This window comes from Rhopalosiphum padi, chromosome 2, assembly GCF_020882245.1.
Source record: "Rhopalosiphum padi isolate XX-2018 chromosome 2, ASM2088224v1, whole genome shotgun sequence".
NCBI lineage: Eukaryota > Metazoa > Arthropoda > Insecta > Hemiptera > Aphididae > Rhopalosiphum > Rhopalosiphum padi.
The window spans coordinates 12,972,073-12,995,964 of NC_083598.1; the positions used below are offsets into that span (position 1 = coordinate 12,972,073).

The following is a 23,892-nucleotide window of genomic DNA, read 5'->3' on the forward strand; positions in this document are numbered from 1 at the left end:
ATAATTATGTAATTCTCAACAGTGAAAAATCTTAAATTGTTAATAATATTTTTTCATAAGTTAATCATTTAATAGTTTTACGCCCCCACAGCGCCGGCCGGATTGGCAATCATACATACCTAGTTTTAGAATTTCTAACGTTTGATTACAGCTATGGTACAGTTTAAATGATTCAAATCAATTCTATTTTCTACCAATGGTTTTCCTAATTTATTATAAAAAAAAAATAAATAAAATACGACCAAACACGAACTCATCAAAAATGGTCCATCGAGTTTTACTCGGTAGCTCGCTAGACCAATCTGGTCCTGGCCTCCCAGCATCAAGCTCCCAAGGCAATTGCCTCGCTCGCCTCACTCTATTACGGCTCTGATTAACTCTCACAATATTTAATTGCATTTATCGCTGCATTTAAAAATATAGTATCTTACTACACGAGTACCCAATTTAGGTGATAAGATACAATATATTATTATATTCAAATTAAATGATTTTGGCGGCAAGTTTTAATTTTTTAGATAATTTAATAATAATAAAAAAAATTATAATTATGTTCTATAGTTCTATACTTTTATCTTAAGATCATATTATCATAATATAATACATTTACACAAGATAATTGTATATGATCTAAGATATAATTTATATAGATAATTAAGAATTATCTATGAAGTATGAAGATTTAAGATATATTGTAGATATAAGTATAAGGTCCATCGTCCATGTATATCATGAAGACTAGAATCTTTCTATGTTCATGATTATGGTTTATGGATGGTTTCACGATTGATAAGAATGATACGAAACGAAGAGACCGGGAAACGGGATTAATACCTATTTATTTTAATAATAATAAATAATAATAATATTGTGTTAGGTATATAATTATTAATTTATATTGTGTGTACTATGCTATGAAATTGTATTCCTACTGACTATACTTATTTTTTCCAATTTTTATTGATCCATACATACAGCCTGCAATTATTGTATACCTAAACGTTGTTCTGTGCCTAAATATTTAAATCGTGATATCATTATCATATTTATAATACATAATTTTGTATTCATACATTTTTTTTCTGTCAGTAAGTAATTTTGAAGTATTAAATATGAATACTGATATTACTTGTAAATTGTAAGTAAAAATCTTTGATGAACCTATTATTCATTTTTTATTACTTAATTAAATATTTGTTTATATCATCAATATGTATTTTATTCAGTTGTACTGGGAATCTTAGCAGATATGTTTGTCCAAAGTGTGGAGCACCCTATTGTTCCTTAATATGTTATAAATCGCCAATTCATTTAGAATGTTCAGAACAGTTTTACAAAGAATGCATTCAAGAAGAATTAGATGTTCAAGATTCCGACGATGTAGGCAAGAAAGAAATGATGGACATTCTTAAAAGAGTATATGGAGAAAATGAAGATTCTGGTAAATATTTTTTATTGTACTTATATCTTTTTAATATTTTAAAAACTGAATGAAATAAAGAGTATCCTAAGCTTTAAATAATCTACTCTTAATACAATAACTTTACTAATAACATAAATAGTAGACTAGTAGAGGCTTTATATGTTATAGTCGTTATACTTATCTAGATTGCAATGTTTAGCACTATTTTATCATGACAAAACATATTTTATTAAATTACTGAATATTTAAAAAAAAGTATAAGTAAATAACAATACTACCTAAAAATTATATAGGAAATATTTAGTTTAAATCATTTACATTGTTATTTATTTAGACTATAAAATATTTCTATTATTACTCAGTAAATATCAAAATGTCATCTTTATCTTTAAAAATTAAAAATATTTTTTATGATATTAATGCACATATGATTATTTCTCAATGGGCATCAAACATATTTTATTGACTAGATTTTTTAAGTATTCATTAAAAACTTTAAAGAATTGGTTTCTTCTGTCTTGAAGCTATTTTTTGTATTATCTTCAGTCAAATTATATTTTATAGTATATTATTAAAAAAAATAGAACTGTTTAGAACTGAGTATAGCTACATGCTATATTCAATTTTAGACTCCTGGCAAAACATTTTATATTATTCAATTAATTTTTTTATTTAATATTGAAATTTACCAAATATTATATCTAGTATAATACAATATAATATGTAGGAAATAATTTTTATGAAAAAAAAAATGACAAGCTCAATAGTAATTATTATTTATTATGTTTAAAATGTAATTTGTAAACCCTACTTGATATAGAAAGTGATTCGGATGATGAAGAATTCACAGATATCAATGAGCGATTGAATGGAATTGATCTAAATGATGCCGAGCAAGTTTGGAGTTCATTAACTGACTCAGAAAAAGCAGAATTTGAACATCTTGTTAAGTCTGGTGATATCTCTAAAATTCTACCTCAGTTTACTCCTTGGTGGTGTTTACCGTAAGTTAATTTATACAATTATCCAATATATTTTCTAAAATAAATTGTTATAATAGGATTGAAAAACAAATAGTAACAGAAGTTAGTGAGAGTATTAATGATAATGAGTTTCCACATTTAATAACCAACATTCCAAAATTGTCTTTACTTTCAGTAAGTACCTATTATATATTTAGTATTTTTGTCAGAGTTTTTGTAATGTAATTAAAATGTCTTATTTAGAAAAAACCTCCATCAGACTGCATTCAATGGAATTTAGTTAATATGATAACTCCATATGTGTTTTTGATACGTTATTATAATGGTAAACATAAATCATATTTATCAGAATTTATCAATGGACTTTATAATTTGTCAAAAAATCTATCTCTCAATCAGAATTTTGAATCATATGATTTGGCAGTAAAATCTGTTGAGCTTTGTATTCAAGAGGTAATAAATAAAGTTCATTAATTATATCAACAATTAGTATTAAGATAACTATTAAGTTTTATATTATTTTGGTTTTCAGCATGAAATGTTCAAAGGTTTTCAAGAAGGTTTTAATCTTATAAATAATGACTTAGAAACAATATTTAGTAATGGTTTGGATTCAAACTGCAATTATAATATCAAAATAGCTTTATCGGATATACATAATTTACTGACAATGTATAAAAATGACCAAAAAAATGTTTCTTTGAGTATGTTGAAAAACAATTTAAGTTAGAAAATTACATTTTTGATTATTATTTTAATTATTTTGTTTTCAGAAAAAACAGAACAAGGAGAATTTAACAGAAAATTTCCTGATGCTAAAGCTACTTATTCCATACTTGTAGACATGAAGAAAGTACGTTTGTTATTGAAAAAGATTGAATATTTTTTATCTTGGGTAGATGAAAGCAAATTATAAGAATAAGTGATAAATTTTTTTTTTTATAGTGCATTGATGTAAGTTCAATTTATATAAAATGTTGGGTAACTTTGTTAAGTTAATAAAATACACCATCATAGAACATGTATTATATACTGATCGAAATATGACATTGATTTAATATTCTAGTACATACATATATGATATATTTGTTTACTGTTCATCCTGTTTTAAATACACTTTTAAATAATAATATTTTAAGATAAATAAAATTTGTATTTTGTATATTCCTATTTTTTTAGAAGTATTTTAAAAGATAAATAAATTCATTGTATTGGCAATGAAATTATATTTTTCAATCTAAACATTGTACCCGCAATCTGTTTACATATTTAAACTAATGTAAAGTAATTTAATATTGGTAGTATATTACATATTTGTACGGCAGTAACACTCAGTATTATAAAGTTTTACTTCACATTCAATTGTAATTAAATAACATTTTTCAAAGTTTTAAATGTCTAATAGTAAAATAAATGAAATTTTTTACTACCATTAGTTAACATAACTATATACTTTCAAAAACAACCATTTCAAAATGGTTTATCTACATAATTATTATTTTGTTCAGAGTGGTAACACTCAATATCTAAAAATTTACATTTTTGCATTTTTTTATGTCAAATGTCAATATTAGTTACTTACTATAATAGTTTGAATACATATTTAAAAAATAATATTTTACATAGCAAATAGTATTTGTTCCTATTATTCCTAATGAAATGTTTTATTTAGGTATGACTTATTCTTTGAATCATAACAAACCCATTAAAATTGTTTGAGAGAAAGTCAAACTTTACATTTAAGAGGACGTCATATCCATATGTGTTGTCTCCGTCTTATAAACATTAAAGTAAAATATAGTAAATTTACGTTCAGGAAAATCAATTTTATGCTGTCTGCTTAAATATTAATAGTTTTACCTATTATCAAACTTTAGGTAATAATATTACTTAGGGTATCTCGTAGGATTCTATTGATATTTTAATTTTTAAGTGAATTAAAGTTATTTAAAATGTTAAAACTTTATAATGCTCTTAACTCACTTTAAAATTAAAATATCAATAAAAGCCTATAAGATGCCCTTTATAATGTTATAACTTTTAAGTTTCACAATAGGTAAATTGACTCTAATATTAAAGTTAACAATACCTATAAAATAAACGGATTCAGCTGAACGCAAATTTTTTATGTTTTGCATTAGTAAGAGGAAGACAAGATAGATGGGTATGACGTAAGAAATATCTAAGATTGACAAAATTTGAACTTCAAATGCCTATAAAAAGATTGTACCTGTGTATTTTCGATACTAAGTTATTGTTTGTGAAAATTTATATTTAAAATATAGCCAATATAATTATATACATAGCATGATTTTCATAATATTTTGATTTCTTTTTAGTTAGATATACATAAAAATTTGAGATTTTCAAACTTTATAAAAAAAATTTAGATAAAAATGTTTTCGCTATCTCCAAAAAATCTTGACAATTTTTTACGAAATCCCAAATACGTTTATACACCTATAATAATAAGTCTATTATTGATTTAAAAGATATAAATATAATACAATTTATAACAATTGCTTATCAATTAATAACATAAAATAAATAATAATAAATATCCTTGGCTGAGAGATGACCGTCTCCACTCAAAATAGTCAAAATTGTTTTTCATATGCAATCATATATCATTGAATCCAAAAAAGTATAACAATTTTAATTGGCACATTCGACACCTAATGCATAGAAAAGCGTTACGCCGGTACCGTTGGTACCCACTTACACCACACCCGCCGATTATTTTGAAAAGGTTTAGGAATTTAAATAATTTAATAAAATTCAAGATTGATTAGATGAAATCATTTTTACTACCCACTTCAAACGGTTATGAATGTTATGAGACCCAAAAATTAAAAAATAAACACAATATATCATTGTACACCAATATACATTCATCACTATACTTAAAAAACCAAGAATACATTTTTTTAATAAATTGTTTTGGTAAATAATAAGCAGGTAATAATAATTTACTATTAAATTAAACAAAATCTAAGTTTACTAGGAGTTCATTGACCTTAAATGTCTGTTCATTTAAACACAAAAAACGTTAAAAACGTGACTACGTCATAAATTATTAGTTTTTAAACGGAAACATGAATATTTCCCGCTATTTGCAAAAACAAAATATGTTTGTATTTTAAAATTAAGTTGTTCACACTGTAACAAGCGTCCGCGTCATACAACATCAACCGACCACCATTTTGATGTACCGCACACAGACGCCTACGTTCCGACTTTCAGACTACGAGTTATTGACTTGTTTTCCGTAGTACTGTCGGCCGATTGTGACTTCCATTTTTGTTTGTGAATTTCAGTCTTTATAACATAACTTTTTATTCTTATAAATTATTAAACACTTGATTAAGATTTGTTGATTTCAATTGACTATTATATTACCGTTTTATTTGCATCACATTTTCTAATTTTGTTCGTATTACAAGCTTCTCATCAAACATGGGATCTGACGTAAGTAAAGTTAACCTACCTTTTCGAATCAATGCTTATAATTATTGTATTAACTTATTCGAATAAATAACTATTATTATTGTATTAATTTTACGACCATATTTTTATCTATCTAACAAATTGAATAGAGCTTTCATGAAATATTTTTATATAAACCATTACCTGCGTGTTTTTTTAACTGTAGGAACCAGAACAATACAGGAAATTATTCATTGGTGGTTTAAACTATACCACAACTAATGATTCACTTAAAGAATTTTTTGAGCAATGGGGTGAAATTGTGGATGTAGTTGTCATGAAAGACCCTCAAACCAAGAGGTAACCAATCTTTACTTTGTTTTGTTTAGTTTAATAATTAACTAATTATTCATTTTTAATTTATGTATTGTATTATAATGACTTAAACATTTAGATCTCGAGGATTTGGATTCATTACTTATTCTCAATCGTCTATGGTTGATCAAGCCATGTCAAATAGACCCCATAAAATAGATGGCCGTGAAGTGGAAACAAAGCGAGCTGTTCCACGTGACGTATGGAATTTACAATTAATATTTTTTATCTTGCATATTTTCACATAAAATTTATAATGAATTTATATGAAGTATGATAAAATTACCGATTTTACGTTGTTTTTGTTTTAACTAATTAAAACAAAAGTAAAAATCTTAATCTTAAAAATATTTTATTTTTTTGATTTTAGGATATTGATAAACCAGACATTGCAGCTACTGTAAAAAAAATGTTTGTTTCTGGTATTAAAGAACAATCAGAAAACGATCTTCATGAATATTTTGGAAAATTTGGCAATATCACTAATGTAACAATAGTAACTGATAAAGATTCTGGTCAAAGAAAAGGATTTGGATTTATTGAGTATGATGATACTGATTCAGTTGACAAAGCTGTTTGTGAGTAACATTTATACACATTTGTTCTTAAAATTCAAATTGAAATATGTTTTTTTAAATATAGTGATTAAAAGTCACCAAGTGGCTGGTGGAAAATTGGATGTGAAAAAAGCTATTAGTCGTAGTGATGGCGCTGGTGGTGGCCGTGGTGGACGAGGCGGTCGTGGTGGTGGCGGAGGAGGCGGTGGCAATAGAAGTAGTTGGGGTGGAAATCCGCGAAATGAACAATGGGGAGGCCATCATAACAGTAATTATGAATATATATATTTATTTACAATTATATTTTGCATGCATTCAATTTTTAATTTTATTCATCAATTTAAAATATATGACACTTTTGAACTTTTATCATGTATTAAAAAAATGTTAGTAAAATATCCTGTTGATACTGCAATGTCAAAACACTTTGTATTAATTAATTACTTAGTACCTAAATAAAATGCTCAATAAGATGGCATTTCATTAAAATATTAAAAAGGTATTTTTTTTGAAATGAAAGTAAAAGATGTTTAATGACCAAATCAATTTGGTTTCTTATATTCATATAAATTTAAAATTTATCTTGCATTATGTACTTATTTTGTTTTTAGGATCAAATGGTGGCGGTGGAGGATACGGAAATTCTGGAATGGGAGGAGGATATGGCTCCGGCGGCGGTGGTGGTGGTGGTTATGGAGGTAGTGCAGGTGGTTACAACTCAAATTCTGGTGGAGCTTGGCAAGGTGGCGGCGGTGCTCCTCAAAGTTGGGGTAACAATAATCCAGCATGGGGTAACCAAGGAGGTGGCGGTGATAGTTGGGGAGGTTCACAACAACCTAGTAAGTTCTTAAAATTAATTTTCTTATTAATTTTTGTCTAATTTCAACATATGTTGTAGGTAACAACTGGGGTCCAAATCAAAGTTATGGTGGTGGTGGTGGCCCGATGAGATCAAATTATACCTCTAATAATCGCGCTACACCTTATGGAAACCCAGGTAGTTGTATTTATTAAATTGGTGATCTATTTACTATAATATTTCAAATATATAATAATATTTTTAAGTACAATTCATTACAAACATTAATTTTGCAACTTTTCTTTGTTTAGGAGCTGGCAATGTAAATGCTGGTAATGCTGGTTATGGTCAAAATCCTGGTCGGCGGTACTAATGCAACACTTTCAACTAAAGGTATATAAAGTTTAAGCTATATTATCAAAAATTGCACCCCATTTATTTGATGATCATATATTTTTAGGATTCTAATTTAAAATGGTTTTTTATTTTTTGAAAATTGTTAGGCAGGATCCGAGGAGGCAGTCTGTTAGGCAGTATAAACAAAAATAGGAAACTCGTACCGGTTATTTCTATGTATTATTTAAAACCGTTCATGAGTTGGGTAATAATGACACAAGAGCCAGTCATTTGAAATACATTCTCATCCTCGTCTACTGCACATTCAGTTTATTAAATTTATCTATTAAGTACAATAATGACGTGTTTTGTATTGGTAATATACTTTTTATATTTCTCAACTATATCTTTCTTTTGTATTTTTTAATTGAAGCTTACCTAAGTATTTGATATATTTTCAACGATTTTGTATAAGAGGAAATTGTGTTTTCACAATTTTTTTATAACGACAGTAAATTAGGTTGTAGGTTACTTAATATTATAAATAATTTCTTAACTGTTAGTCTTAATAAATATGTAGAATATTCAGAATGATTTGGTTTTTAACTAGTCTTTTGATTCGTACAAATTAAAAAGTTATTAGTATTTTTACTTATACTTAATTATTTTAAATGGACTTATACAATAGCATTGTTATATTTTTTCTTACAATAAAGATTACAATCTTAATAACATGAACTACAAATATTTATTTATGAAATTATATTATTTATCTGGGCATTTGTATAATATGTATAACATTAAAATTAAATTATTTCAGTTAATGTGTTTTTTGGTTTATTTAAGTTTATGTAGCTTCTCTGTTGTGTGCTTACTATACAATTTGAGAATATATATATATCTTGAAAATATTTAAAACTCCTTTATTGCTTCCAGTAATTTAACTTCTTAATGTAAAGAGAAATTTCTTGAAAAAACAAATTACATAGGTAGCAATACTATTTCTGTATATTATAGGTAAGGTATGAATTTTAAATATCTATTAGTTAGTAAATAATAATGTATACATCATATTATATTGTATGTGTGTATGTTTATTTATCATAATATATTATAAAATAATATATTGTATGCATTTTCTTCTGGTGTCCATTTTTTTAAAATAATAGCTTGATATTTTATCATATGTTAGAATATTAAAAACTAATAGGCTTAGCAAAAGAAAATTCAAAATAGTATTCAATAACAATGATAAATAACATAAAATATCAAGCAATTTAAGTTATTTTAGTTTTAAGCTCTTACATACTAGATACAATTTTATAAATACCCCAAAACTTTGTTGATGTAAATTTTATAATCCTGTACGTGTATTGAGTATTGTGAGATTTTTTTTTTTTAACAGTTAAGAACACAAAAAAATTATATTTAAGTTTTTTGTTCTATTCTACTTTAATTTTTTATATATAGCATTACTTCCAAAACCAAATGTTTTTTCCTGTTTAATTTTTTTTTTTTCTGGAAAATGTTAGCTAAATTAAGTTAGTAGTCTCATAACCAATCTATTTTTAATCAAAGCGTTTTAATTTACTGGTAAGCATTTAAATTTGAATTTAATTAATGCTGTCTATTGGTATACATTGTTAACATATTTTATGTGCAAGTAATTGAAAAACAACAAAATTGAATTTTAATTAGGTTTATTAGAAATGATCCATAGGAATGTTAGCCTGTTAGGGCTTAAGCTGTCAGCAAATGCATTTAAAGCTTTCGTCAATCCACATAGGTGATTCAATTTAGGGCAGCAAACCTCGATTGTCAATCGTAGGTAGGTCATCCAAATACTAAAGGTAAACTGTTTATTTTCCTGTAGGGTTTGTTATATAAACACTTATGTTTTCTTACCCAAATTGGATTCATATTTTTTAGCAACAAATTTTGGCATTATTTTGCATTTTTTTGTACAAACCAATCTTTAATGATTCATGAACCTAGGTAGTTATTCTGTAATATAATGTTAAAAATTATTTATAATACTAATGACGACTTAAAACCAAAATTTGTTGCATATTAGGGGATCTAAGGATATGATAATCTATTTTTTTATCATTATTATTGAGTATCTCATTTTTTGTTCATATTAAAATGTATTCCTTTTATTTTTATTAGAATGGAAAAGTGACTGTCAACTGATGTGCATTCACCATGAATGTTCTTTAAGATTTTTGTCATTGGTCCTGTCACTAAAAGAAAGTAAGGATTAAGTTTTTTATTCATTTTAGTACATTTGATTAAAAAATACTGAATAAATAAATGTTGCAATTAAAAAAATTGATTATTAAATCAATGATTGATATGTCCTAAGATTAACATAAATAAAAATAATAACCCAGGTTATATAAATCTAAACTAGTTTAATTTTTTAATTTTACTTTTTAACAAAATAATATAGTTATACTGTATATAAGTATAATTTTTATATGAGTTAACTTGTGCAGGAAAAAATGTGTCATGTTGAACGCCTCACTCTGTTACTACCTTGCAATTAGCTAAGATGATTAAGTAATTTTTCAGTTTAAACTAATTGATGGAAACTAAAGTCAGCAACCTATTTAATCGAGAGGTGTGGTCTAACAAAAATTTGCTGCCGCCTGATGTTACTCTTTGAGTAACGAGTATAGTACAGATTACATTTTCATTAATTTAACAAATGATTTACAATAGCCTTATACCCATGGTTTTTTATTTTCAAGTTCATATTTATGCAATAAAATTATATATTTCATTTGATTCTCATTTGCATCTCAATTTTTATGGTATCACTTTTCGCAATTAAATTTAAGTTATAATATATTTTTTAGATCTACTGAGTGTATTGAATATGTAAACCATGAAAATCAGTTTATTCACAAGAATAAGCTTTGATAATATGAAAAATAGTATAAGTGTTTACAGAATTTAAGAAGATCTTGTCACAGAGCTGTATTGGCAATCACATTAATCGAGGTAAAATCTCATTTTATTATACTTAAATAATAACTATACCAAGATAATATATATAAAAAAAAGAAATTGTACATCACAGAAAAATATTAATACTCGAATAATTTCAGGTTTACAGTTCAGATATTCTGAAATATGTTCCAAACTGCCGGTGTTTCGAAAATTAAGATATCATTTTTATAATGCGTACAATTTAATTTGTGTTAAATTGAGAAAAATATAATCTTTTTTAATAAACTTAGTTTTTACTTTATTATTCCTATTAATCTTTCAATTCAGAAAAATTATTCTAAAAATTAATCTATAATTTATTTATGGTATATTTTCAAATTATTTCATGTTTTTTATAATTATTAAGAATGGAACATTTTAAAAATGTTTGCAATCAATTTAAGTAGTCTCTAGGTAAAAAACAAAATTAAACTAATTCAATTTTGAATGCTATTTATTTAGTTAAAAATGAAAATAAAAATAAATTGTAGTATAAATGTATAATGAAAAATACTTAAATATAAAAATAAATATAGTTTTTGTTTAAATACAACATAAACTGTACAAATGAAATCTATCACTAAAAGCTTAATTGGCTTGAAAATATAAATTTATAATCAAAATTCAATTTTTATACCAAATGAATATTGAATACTTTTCATATTTTATAAAAATACAAACTAAAGAGTTGAAGCTAGTGATTTATAATAATTAAATTCTACAATGTCTTTCATTGAGTTGCTTTTCGAGTTCTTCTATTTTAGATTTACGATGATGTAGCATCATTTTCATCATTTTACTATCACTCTCAAATTTAGCAATTTTGTCAATTACACATTTTTGGTCAGGCATCTAAACAAATTAATTGGAAAGTGTAAAAACAATATTAGGATTTTAACAATAATAATAAAGAAAAAAGAATAGTTGGAAGTTTTTTAATTTAATACTTACTATACTGCTCTGTTCTTCGACGGTCTGAGTAAAATGATCAGCTGTACTTACTTTTTTAATTTCTTTCAATCGACATAATTCTCTGCGCAACATATGGTTCTGTACAATAAATAAACTAATATTAAATATATGTTAAGTAAATTTCTCATTACTTAATATTGTTATATAAAAAAAATATCTCAAAACATTTAACAGTTTGATTTAAATTGGATAATTGGAATACAAAGACCAAATTAATTTATGATGTGTTCTATACAACAAGCAGGCGCGGACTGGCAGGATGCTGGGATGCTACATAAATATAGTTTAATCACTACTTAAAATGAATGTAAATTTTGAAGGCGAAAGTTACAATCCTCTAATAAAGTTGTAGGCAGATCTATCATTTATAAAATATTAAAAACAATCATAAAGAATACATTTAAGTAGCCATTAAAGAAATAGATTAATCAGTTAGAGCAGTTTTTTTATACATTACTTTATTAATTTAATATATACATAATGTAACATTGAGTTTTTTCTTTTTTTTTGGGGGGAGGGAATTTCCCCAAAGTTATTTTGTTATTTGCCCTTAAATTATATAGCATCCCGTGTCCTTTTTTACCAGTCTGCGCCTGACAAGTAATTTATTAAATAATGTTACTTCATCTTTTGCTCTTTTAAAAATAATTTCTAATTCACGATTCTTCTTTTTGAGATCATTGGAATATGTTTTGGAAAACAATTCTAATGTAGATATTTTTGCATTCTTATCCACAATACATCTATTTAATTGTTGAATGTCTTCTTTCAATGTTTTTTCCAAATTTTTAGCAGTTTCTGTCAATAAAATAAATTTTATAAAATCAATTTTAACATTTTTTTATATCATTTAGCAGCAGTTCTCAAATTTTTTTATTCGGGAGCCCTTATGATTCTAAAAAAATGTTGAGAGCCAAAAAATCAGGATTATCTTTTTGACAATAATTTATAAAACAATTATGTTAATTGTTAATGATTTACTTTTTAATTTTTTTTCTTTATAACACTGAATACTTTAGTAGGAAAAAACATAATTTTAGTAATTTATAAATTTTAATATTTAATGATACATTTTTCTTTATTTGTATTTAATGAGGATAATCCCAATGTATGAAATGTTTGATTTATTTAGCCAACGATCCATTTAAAATTTATGGTAAATTAGTACATACTCAGAGAATAATATCTACATCAGCGATGGCCGATGAGTGATGACTAGTGAGTAAAGACCAAAGAACCTCATAGATTATAGATGTAAGCTAAATAATCATACGTCATGTAAAATTAACATAACCCTGTTGTATCCAATTTCACTATTGACTATGACACAATCTGTGGATTTATAAAAAATTTTAGTGTTAGACTATAAAAGTTTTCAGATAATACATTTGTGCGGTCCAAAGAATAATAATATTCATAATATTGAATATAAGTATAAAAATGTTACTAAGAAATATAATATTTGAATTTGATTAATATGAATTTCCCCACGGAGCACCCAGACTACTTTTGCAGACCCCTAGAGCACAGTTTGAGAACTGCTGTCCGCTGTCCTAAAGTTACACTTACCAGATAATGTACTGTACTCGTTAAACAATTCCAAGTTCTTAGCTTGAACTTCTTGTAGTTCGTTTTTGAGTTGCTTCAGTTCCTTATTGTGTTGAACAATTAGCTGACCTTTGTCTTTTCTTAGTTCATAAATGTTTTGCTCATAACTACATATTTCATCATTTAACTTTTTAACATCATTGTTGACATTTTTACATTTTTTACACTTGTTATTTTTCAAAAAATCTCTTTCTTCTGTTAACAATTCAATGTTTTTCTTCAACAAATCTGCTTGAGTCAAAAGTTCAGATATCTTATTATCTTTATTGTTTATCTCCTCTAACATAGAATCACATTCATTGTCTAAGTCGACATTAGCATGTTTCAATTCTTTAATTTCTTCCTCTAAATATTCACATTTGGTCATTAATGAACAAATATTTTCATAGATTGTTGGCAATGTACCATTGCACTTAAGTATTGTCCGCAATTTTTCAGTTACATCATTTACTTCAACTAAACTGTGATTATTCATTTTAACTTTAATTTGATCTTTTTCATTGTTTTTATTAATTTCTTTTAGCAACTTTTCTGTACAATACATTTTATGTTTAATATTACTTAAATCAAGCTGTAGATCATTAATTTTCTTTTCATAAAGATTTCTCATTTCTTCTTTTTCTAAACTATATTTTTCGATCATTATTTCATATTCATTTGTCTTCAATTTAAATCCTACAAGTAAGTGTTTAATATCTTCATCTTTTTTTTCAATAACAGATTTTAAACAAGCACATTCTGATTGAATCTTTTCTATTTGATCTTCTAAACTTAAACAACTACTTTTTTGAACTTCACATAATATTAATGATTTGTTATATTGTTTGGTTTTATTTTCAAGTTTATTTTTCAAATCTTGTAAAGATTGCTCTGAACTAGTCTTAAACTCTTCAAATTCTTGTAACAATGACTGATAATTTTTTTCACTTGTTTGACTCAATTGAGTCTTTATTTCTTCTAACTCACTTAAATAATTAAAGGATAGATTCTCTGCTTCTAAAACTTTTTCTGACAGTTCTTTTATCTTTAATTCTCTACCAGAGAAGTTGTTTTTTTGAAATTTGAGATTTTCAAGTTCAAGGCTGAGTTTTTCATTATCACTTTCAACCTGTTCTTGCCATTCTTTTCCTTTTTTTATGTCTTCTTGCATCTGTTTGATTTTATCTTCATATAATTGTTTAATTTTATTCTGGTCATTAACTAAGTTGGTTACTATTTGATGTTCTTTGATCATTATAAGGCTGACAAACATATCCAACAAATTAGACAAATCATGATCAGTTAGAACTCCTGTAATTTTTCCGGGTTCAAGAAGATTAATTTCATTTATAATATTCCTTTTACCATTTATTAACTCTAAATCAATGTCATAGCTATTATCAATTTTTTTTTTATTTGCTTGGTTGTGTTCTTCAAGTTTAGTATATTCTATTTTGATTTTGTTCAACTCATTATTTAAATTGCTCACCAACAATATTTTTTCTTTTAGATCATTTTTCATAAATTGTATATCATTAACATATTTATTGTTTTCATCAAATTGTTTTTTCATTTGGCATTGAAGTTCAGAATTTCTTTTTTTTATTTCTTTTTTAGCTGTTTGTAGAGTATTTATCAAAATATTTTTTTCTTTTAAAATCTTATTTAAATTATCAATTTCTAAACCAATTTTACAATTAGGAGATCCAAGTTGGGAGTTGCAGCTTATTTTCCATGACTCATCGTGTGATAAAACATCATCATCAACAGACATAACTTTTGTTCTAAATCGTTTTTCACTTTGGTTTCCTGATATCATTGCAGAATTGAGTTCAGTTAGTTTCAATTTAATATCATGTACATAATCAACAAGTGGATCAATTAATTGATTTCTAACATCACAACCATCGAAGTATTTTTTATTAATTTTATCATTAAATTTAAATTCAAGATTCTGTAATTCCTTTTCTATACATTCAGTTTTAATGCAAGCATTTTCTAATTCTCTTTGCACGCTATATAATTCTAATTTAAGGTTTTCACAGAGGTCTCCAGACTTAAGTAATTCATGTTCAGCTTCATTCCAACAAGTCTTTAGATTTTGTTTAACTAAATTTGCATCCTTTATTTCAATTGTTAAAACATTAATAATTGAATTTAAATCTTCACATCTTTTTCCTCTAATTTCCATTTCTTTAGTGACATCAATAAGTTTTTCTTGAAGTGCATCCAAGTTACATTTAAGATTTGCTTTTTCTTCCAGTAACATTTTTTCACAACTATTTTTTTTGGCCAATTCTGATTTCATTAAAACAATTTCTTCATTTAAATCCACTAAACTATTATCACTAACCCTAATATGAAATGAATCATTTCTAAGAACTTTTTCATGTTTTTTATTTCTTGATAATTTTGATTCCAAATGTAATATTTTATGTCGGGCTTCATCACATTCACGAGACCTTAACATATATTCTTCTTTTAGTTTGTCATATTCTTGCTGTAAATTAGATTCAAGTACTTTTTTTTGCAAGTTTTCAATTTCTGTAGATTTAAGTTGAATTTCTTCTCTCAGATTAGATACTTCAATGGTTTGATATTTTAATAATGATTCAATATCACAAGACAAATTAATAAATTCTGTATATAAATTATGATAATTCAATACATGTAGTTGAACTTTATCTTCTAAATTATTTTTTATTTTATCATTATGTTTTGAAATATTCAAAAACTTTTGGTTTATGGTATCCAAATCTTTTTGAATTAATGATTTTTCTTTGATAACCAGTTGTAACTCATTTTGAATATTTATATAGTATAGATCATTATCTTTCACGTTGTTTAATATAGTTTCATTTGTTATATCACATTTTGAAATTAATTCAAAATGTATATTTTCTAATTTGGTTAATAAATTTGATTTTGTAGATAATTCATATTTCAATTTGTCTATTAAAACAACATTTGATTTTATTTCATTCTCCATACTTTCTATCACAGTCTGAAGTTCATTTTCTTGAAGCATAGCATACTCTAATTTAATAGTTTTAGCCTTAAGTTCAGCTCGTATTTCATTTTCAACATTAATTTTATTCTCCAAATTTATTTTAAGTTCAGTAATGATTTTATTTAATTCATCAGAATTTTTACATTTTGTTAAAAGTTCTAAATTAATGTTTTCTAATTTTTCAATTAACTCATTTTTTTCAATAAGTGTAGATTTAATACATTTAAGTTCATATTTAAACTGTTCCATAATAAAAATATTGGATTTATCCTTTATATTTAAAATTTTAATTAATGATTTTACTTCATCAACTTTAACAATAGTGTCATCCAATTCTACCGTAACAATCTGCAATTCATTATTCAAAGCTTTTTCATTGATTAACTTATCTTCTAATTCAGATTTAAGTTTTGTAATAACCTCATTTAGTTCATGAATTCTTTCTAAATTATTACAAATTGTTGTTTCTGATTTGTTATTTTTAAATTTATTCACAAATTTAGATTTTTCTCCCAGTTCAAATTTAATAGTATTGAGTGCATTATTTAGTCTTTCAATAATAGTAGGATTATAGTTTGTATTTGTTTTCATTTCTTCAATTGTTGATTGTAAAACATTAACTTGTGAAACTACAATTTCTATCTCTTTATTTTTTAGAGAAAGTTCAAATTTAGTATTATCCAATTCATCTTTGATTTGTTTTTCAATTTTAATTTGGTTTTCAATTAATGTATTAAAATTTGTGTTCAATGCATTTAGTTCTTCAATTTGTAGTTGTAATTCATTATTAACACCGTTACAGGCAGTAAGTTCTTCTTGAATGTTTATAAAATTTGATTGATTTATTTGTACTGTTTCAATCATATCAACACATTCAAATGTTAATATATTGAATGCTTGAATACTAGATTTTAAAAATATATTTTCTTCTATAGTTTCAGAGAGTTCTTTTTTGAGTTTCTCTATTTCTGTACTTGATTTAACATTCAAAGTAGAAATGTGCTGAAGAATATTTTCAAGATTATTAAATACAAATGATATTATTTCACAGAGTTTTATGTTTGATAAGGACAATTTTTCTTTTAAAATTAAGTTCTTGTTAGACAATATTTCAATCTTGTTTGAGTTTTCTTTAAAATAGTTTACAGTAAAATCAATTAAGCTATTTGTATCAGAATTATCAATGTTTATCTCAGAACTGTCACTGAGTTCTTTGATAGTAAACTTAATTTTTTCCTCAATTGAATTTAGTTTTAATCTTATTTCATAATTTTCTTTATTTGTGTTATTCATTTTAATATTAAAATCATTAGTTATTAATTTCAAATTATTATTTTCATCCACTAAAATTTGGTTTTTTTTGTTGTAATTGTTCTATTATATTATGAATTTGTTCTAATAGTTGATCCAGTTCCAAAATTTTACATTTTTTAAGACTAAAATAACCTTCATCAGTTAAGAATTGAATATTGCAAGGAACTGATTTAGCTTCAGATGCATAACTTTGAAGAAGAGATAACTCATTAAAAAGTGAACATTGTTTAGACAATTCTACATTTAATTGTTTGTCTTTATTTAACAATTGTAATTTCAAAGAATCTATTTCATTAATATATGTATTATTCAATTGATACATTTCTTTAATTTTCATTTCAAGTTTTTTAATTTCTTCTTGATTTTCTGCCTTAAAGTTATCACTTAATATGAATTTCTCAATTTGATCTTCCTTAGATTTTACCTCTTTTTTTGTATCCTACATAAAACAAATACAAACACTAGTATAAAAATAAATACTTTATGTCAACTTGCTATAAAATTAACCTGAATTATTGCTAGAAGTTCATTTTCTCGTTTCTCAAAATTAATTCTTTGTTCTTCATTAATAATTTCAATATCATATTTTTTCTTTTCAATTACTTGAACTGAATATTTAAGTTTTTCAATCATTTTTTCAGATTCATTTTTTTCAATTTGAAGATTGTCAATTTGCGTTTTCAAATTACTTAATTCTTTTAATTGTTCATTCTATAACAGGATAATAAACATCTATATGGATATAGGTATAGGATATATTTATAAACATTGGTTGGATACTCACATTATCATAAAACATTTGTTTCTCAAGAGTAGTGAATTCTCTTAGCTCATTGTTTTCCTTCATACTGGTTTCAAACAAATGTTTGTAATTATTTATACGTTCTCTTAAAACTTTTTTAGGGGTTTCACAAACACTGAATGATATGCTGGAAGGTCTGAATAATAGAATATTTTATATTAGAAATTGTATAATTTGAGGTAAGGTAAATAATTTTGATAAGAAAATCAATTATTATTATATTAGAGCACTGAAGTAAAATATAAGGAATAGGGATAACTAATATTATACTATAGGAAAAAAATAAAAAAAAAATACAATAGTGATGAAAAATTAAAGTGGGATAACAAAATAAAAGGTAAAAGAATAATTAACCATTTTGATAATACTGCAACCAAAATACAGGTCAAAGAATTGTATTAAAAATTAATAAAAAAAAATATTCGTGTTGCAGGATTTTTACCCATTTTTATAAAAAAAATAGACGGATTAGTTAATCATAGAGTCAATAAGTTTATAATCTTTAACTTTGATTTTTATACACATCTATCTTCTATACAAGCAGATTAAAAAAGATAGCACAATGCTACAAGCCCCCACAATAGCATCAATGTTTACTGAATATTAGTTTATATTTCCCGACCCTAGTACGTTTCAGCACAGTGGGCGGAGCCAAAACCTTTTTGCATGATGTATATCTATTTTTACTGATCCTAATGTGATTCAGCGTGATGCGCTGAACCCACATAGGGTTTGTAATTTTAATATAAATACTAATACTTAAAACAAATATAATATTACATTTTACATAAATTATTTTATTATCAATATTTATATTTATGTATTAATCGTCGTTTTTTTTTTATGATTTAATTAACAATAAATACATATTCAGTTCAGTAAAATTTTTTTTAAACATATTTAGACACACATCTTTTAAGGGTTGTAACTTGTAAACATATACTTTTTTTGTCTATTTGTCATTTGCTACTACATACAAAAATAGGGACTAATAATGTGACAACATTATATTATAATCATGCTGTTTTACATACAGTGTTATTTGTGAATATTAATAATATCGTCGTCTAGTGTTATAATATAAAATGTATAAAAATTGTATAATGTTAGTGAATTGTATAAATTGTGTAAAATGTATATAAAAATTGTGTAATGTTAGTAAATTGTAGAAAATTGTAAAAAATGTGTAAAATGTATAAAAATTGTTAGTGATGTGTTACATTTTTTTTTAACATATTTAGACACACATCTTTTAAGGGTTGTAACTGAATATGTATTTATTGTTAATTAAATCATAAAAAAAAACGACGATTAATACATAAATATTGATAATAAAATAATTTATGTAAAATGTAATATTATATTTGTTTTAAGTATTTATATTAAAATTACGAACCCTATGTGGGTTCAGCGCGTCGCGCTGAATCACATTAGGATCGGTAAAAATATATACACATCATGCAAAAAGGTTTTGGCTCCGCCCCCTGTGCTGAAACGTACTAGGGTCGGGAAATACGCAAACAGTAGTATAGTGACCACTTTGTGGTCATATAAACTATAAAGGGTGTCCACTTTATATAATTTCAATTTATGCATGTATTAATACTACCCTTTTCCTAAACACCATGTAAAAAGTTGGTTAGCCTCCCATAGAGTTGTTGATAACAACAAGTTAAGAAAATACCAGCACAATAACTAAAGATCTAAAATAAAATGTTTCATTTATATATATGTGTTTAATTATACCGTTTTTCAGTTATTTTTTTTAGCATTATATGTTTTTAACATTATTAATGGATTACGAGTTTTAATATCAATTATTATTTATTAGGTAATATTGTATGCGTATAAAAATAAGTGAAATACTGTGGATATTACTATAATAGGGTGTTGGGAGGCAGAGTCCTCCACATTATTTTTTATCAATGATTTAGGCATGCAATACTGTAGTGTGTGACAATAATTTTTTTTAGTACTATACCACTGTACATAAATTAAATGCAACATATATCATCTATGTTTGTATTATAGTGCTATTAGGTTAATAATAAGCATCATCCAGATTGAATCATATATCAAATTGTTTTAAACCAATATTTATGAATTTTTGTAAAATTGTACATTTGTTGATGTATGTGATAAATTGTTAGTTATTTGCTATGATATTATGTATCAAATATTTAATTATTGTTAATACAAGGTAGTTATAGAATTTATATCCCTATGATCCAAGACATTTTTGACATAATAAAAATATAGATAAGAATAAATACTAGAAATTACATCATAGTTATAAATTTCAAAAATGGTATACATATTTTGTAGCAAATAATATTTTTTTAGAACAATTTCAAAATGTTATTACTCAATCAAAATAAAAATGTTTATATCATAATTGTATAAGCATAATACAATTTTCAAACTAATTTGACTCTTTTAGAGCTATTTATAGAAATTTGAATTTTTTTTTTTATAAATGCTTAGAAAAAAAAATATTTTCTGGACAAAAATGTTTGACAATTTAAAAAGACACCATACTCGCATGCGTTGTCTCTGTCTAACAAGTTATACATTTAAATAAGTGAAAAATTTCCGTTCAACAGAATCAATTTTGTGTGTTTAGCTGAAATATCCTATGATATTTTAATTTTTAAATAAGTTATGATTATCTAAAATATTTATACTTAAAATTCTCATAATTCACTTATAAATTAAAATATCTTAGAAACCTGATGAATGAACACAAATGTTCTCACCTTTAAGTTTGAGAATAAATCATTTCACATTTTCACTCTAATACAAAATCAATTTTACTGAACGAAAATTTGCATTTAGTATATTTGTAAGACAGAGACAACACATATTGCCATAATGGGTGTAGTGGCCTCTTAATACAGGATCCTACAAAAATTGTTCTTTTGATATATAAAAATATTTAAAATACATGGGCATCAAACTGGTTATCAAAAAAAAATCATTTAAGTTCAAATTTTAACAAAATTTGTCAAAACCACAAAAATTTGCAAATTGATAGCAGTTGAAAATGTATTAAATATCCTATTTTTATAATTAAGCTTTAAAAATTGAAAACAAACTTCCTCATAAGTAGTTCATACAGAAAACAAAAAAATCTAAAAATAAAAAAAAACATAATTTTTTTAAAAATATTTTAAACAGATTTAAAAAAAAATTCTATATTTAAATTATTAATAACAATATTCAAGCATTTATTATTTTATTTTAATTAAAAAATATTGTTCTTGGCAACATAGAACTTTTACGTACATATTTATACTTTATATACATATTAAAATTTGAAAATGCAATGTTTTCAACAAAAATTAATTAATTATCTAGTAGTATTACAAATAATAAAATAAACACTGGCATCATTGATTATATAATGATGGTATTATAGGTTTATGACTATCTCTGCACAGAATTTTTTTGTCAATGCAATAATATATCATTGAATTTAAATTTAACACGTCCATCACAGTAAACCATTGGCACCTATCACCTACTAAACAACAGGGTGATACCCACTTGGCACTTGTTCACCATTTTATATTAACTAATTTCAAATTATTTCAATATTTTACAACTTCAATAAGAATATTTGTTGACATTGGTAATCAGACAAATATTTTAAAGTTTGAAACTTAATATTAACATAAATTATAATTTGTAAGCATAATCATTAAATTATTTACTTAGGTAAAATGTTAAAATGGTCACAATAAACTACTATATTATTTTAACAAACTTAATTGTGTAATAAACCTAACCATGAAATGGTAAATAATCCAAATTTAGGTTTTAAGTTTATACATTCAAAATTACATCATGAATCATTCATAGTCTTCTGGAAATATTTAATATATATAATTACATTTCTAAATAAAAAAATTGTTTTTCTTAATATCTTTATATCATAATAAAATTTAATCCAGGCAAAGCTGGGTAATTCAACTAATTTATCAATATTATAAAGACTTACGGAGATAAATTATGTTCAGTATTTTCGTTGTTTATGAATTCAGTAACTGCAGTAGGATCTTCTTCTCTTATTAAATTCCATTCAAATGATTCTAAAGGTGTTTTAATTTCTAAAAAAATAATAATATAAATCTTAGACATTATTAAATAAATATATTATAATATTCAAAACAAATAACAAACCTTTATTTAGATTTCCAAAGTTAGCTAATGATTCACTTGGTTGATGTAAACTATCATTTTCTTCAATAGTTTCAAGAATACTATTAGAAGAAAATGTATTATCTAGTTTTCCACTCCAAAATCGTCTTTGTTGATCTCCTTTCTAACATAAAATATATTACATGGATAAATGTAAAAAAAAGTGTTTGCTTAATTTACTTTATTTGAGGGTTGATCATTGTGTCCTACAGCTGATGTGATCATATTATTTTGCAAACGCAATAAATATTTGTTTAATTCTTCATTTTTTTGTTTTTCTTCTGCATACTTGTATTTAAATTCATTTACTTCATCACTTTCCAACTGATTTTGTTTTTTATCTTCCATTTCTTTATTCAATGTGTTGTTAGAATTGAGCGTGCTAAGGTAGTTAGGCTTACACACTCATACATTTAATAATGTCCACCAATAATTGTTTATATTAATATATTCCTTAAATTTACTGTGAAAGAAAATGACTTATTACAAGTTTCAAAAATTTAATTTCAAAAAAATTATTTTGATTAAATTATCATAGCACTTACACATCTATAATACTAGTAATCGGAATTTGATTTTATCTTAATCAGTGCAAACTTCAAAGCATTGTCGTAGTAAATTCAGTGAATACTATTGCGTTAATAGGACATAACTATAAATATAATTGTAAGTCTGCTATAAAGTGTAAGTTACAAGTATAATATTTATAATTTTTAACTAATTTAAGACTGGCCATTTAACTTTAAAACTTATCTTAAGCCCAACGGTCATTGGCCACAGTCCATATAAAGGCATAAATCCATAACTGATATGATGTCTGCCAATAGTGCCAAAGATTATTAATTATAATCAAAAAAATAATAATTATTACCTATAAAGAATTTCTAATTGTACAGTTGTTTCCAATGTTTCCATTCTCATTATTGTTACACAAACTACTTACTGAAACAACACGAATAACAGTTCACAACCGTCAATCTGTGAATTTCACAAATTCCAGTGTGGGATTTCCAATTATTATAAAAATAACCAGAAAGGTTTATGTTGTTACCATTGACCCCCATTGACTACAAAAAGTAATTTTCATTGTCCATTTGTCCATTTCACACTTTAC

General features: G+C 24.9%; 3 protein-coding genes across 8 annotated transcripts; 2 read left to right on the forward strand and 1 right to left on the reverse strand.

The window, feature by feature from the left end:
- The first annotated feature begins 786 nt into the window (after positions 1-786).
- LOC132922695 (zinc finger HIT domain-containing protein 2) lies at positions 787-3,570 on the forward strand. 2 transcript variants are annotated; one of them, XM_060986339.1, is made up of 7 exons: positions 787-1,138; positions 1,227-1,441; positions 2,244-2,427; positions 2,484-2,580; positions 2,650-2,859; positions 2,939-3,110; positions 3,180-3,570. In XM_060986339.1, exons 1-7 carry the CDS (start codon positions 1,113-1,115, stop codon positions 3,320-3,322), a joined length of 1,047 nt encoding a protein of 348 aa, XP_060842322.1. In that variant the 5' UTR covers positions 787-1,112; the 3' UTR covers positions 3,323-3,570. The 2 variants fall into 2 exon arrangements, with proteins under 2 accessions (XP_060842322.1, XP_060842323.1); XM_060986340.1 differs by having other exon boundaries at positions 788-1,088.
- A 2,046-nt stretch (positions 3,571-5,616) lies between these two features.
- On the forward strand, positions 5,617-11,139 carry LOC132920587 (heterogeneous nuclear ribonucleoprotein 87F-like). Of its 5 annotated transcripts, XR_009660747.1 has the most exons (12): positions 5,617-5,874; positions 6,059-6,192; positions 6,287-6,407; positions 6,578-6,785; positions 6,850-7,032; positions 7,376-7,603; positions 7,663-7,764; positions 7,875-7,956; positions 10,069-10,152; positions 10,398-10,574; positions 10,761-10,905; positions 11,013-11,139. XR_009660747.1 is itself a non-coding variant. In XM_060983084.1 (9 exons), exons 1-8 carry the CDS (start codon positions 5,863-5,865, stop codon positions 7,934-7,936), a joined length of 1,050 nt encoding a protein of 349 aa, XP_060839067.1. In that variant the 5' UTR covers positions 5,617-5,862; the 3' UTR covers positions 7,937-7,956; positions 8,067-8,303. The 5 variants fall into 5 exon arrangements, 2 of the variants coding, with proteins under 2 accessions (XP_060839067.1, XP_060839068.1); XR_009660746.1 differs by lacking the exon at positions 10,398-10,574; XR_009660748.1 differs by lacking the exon at positions 10,398-10,574 and having other exon boundaries at positions 7,663-7,761.
- Positions 11,140-11,329: 190 nt separating this feature from the next.
- LOC132921974 (putative leucine-rich repeat-containing protein DDB_G0290503) lies at positions 11,330-23,641 on the reverse strand. The gene is given in 11 exon segments (XM_060985246.1): positions 11,330-11,745; positions 11,845-11,943; positions 12,488-12,663; positions 13,435-17,809; positions 17,811-18,215; positions 18,284-18,487; positions 18,561-18,714; positions 22,579-22,687; positions 22,761-22,902; positions 22,959-23,241; positions 23,324-23,641. Coding segments are annotated over 10 exon segments (5,973 nt in total). The 5' UTR covers positions 23,127-23,241; positions 23,324-23,641; the 3' UTR covers positions 11,330-11,604.
- Between the last annotated feature and the right edge of the window lie 251 nt (positions 23,642-23,892).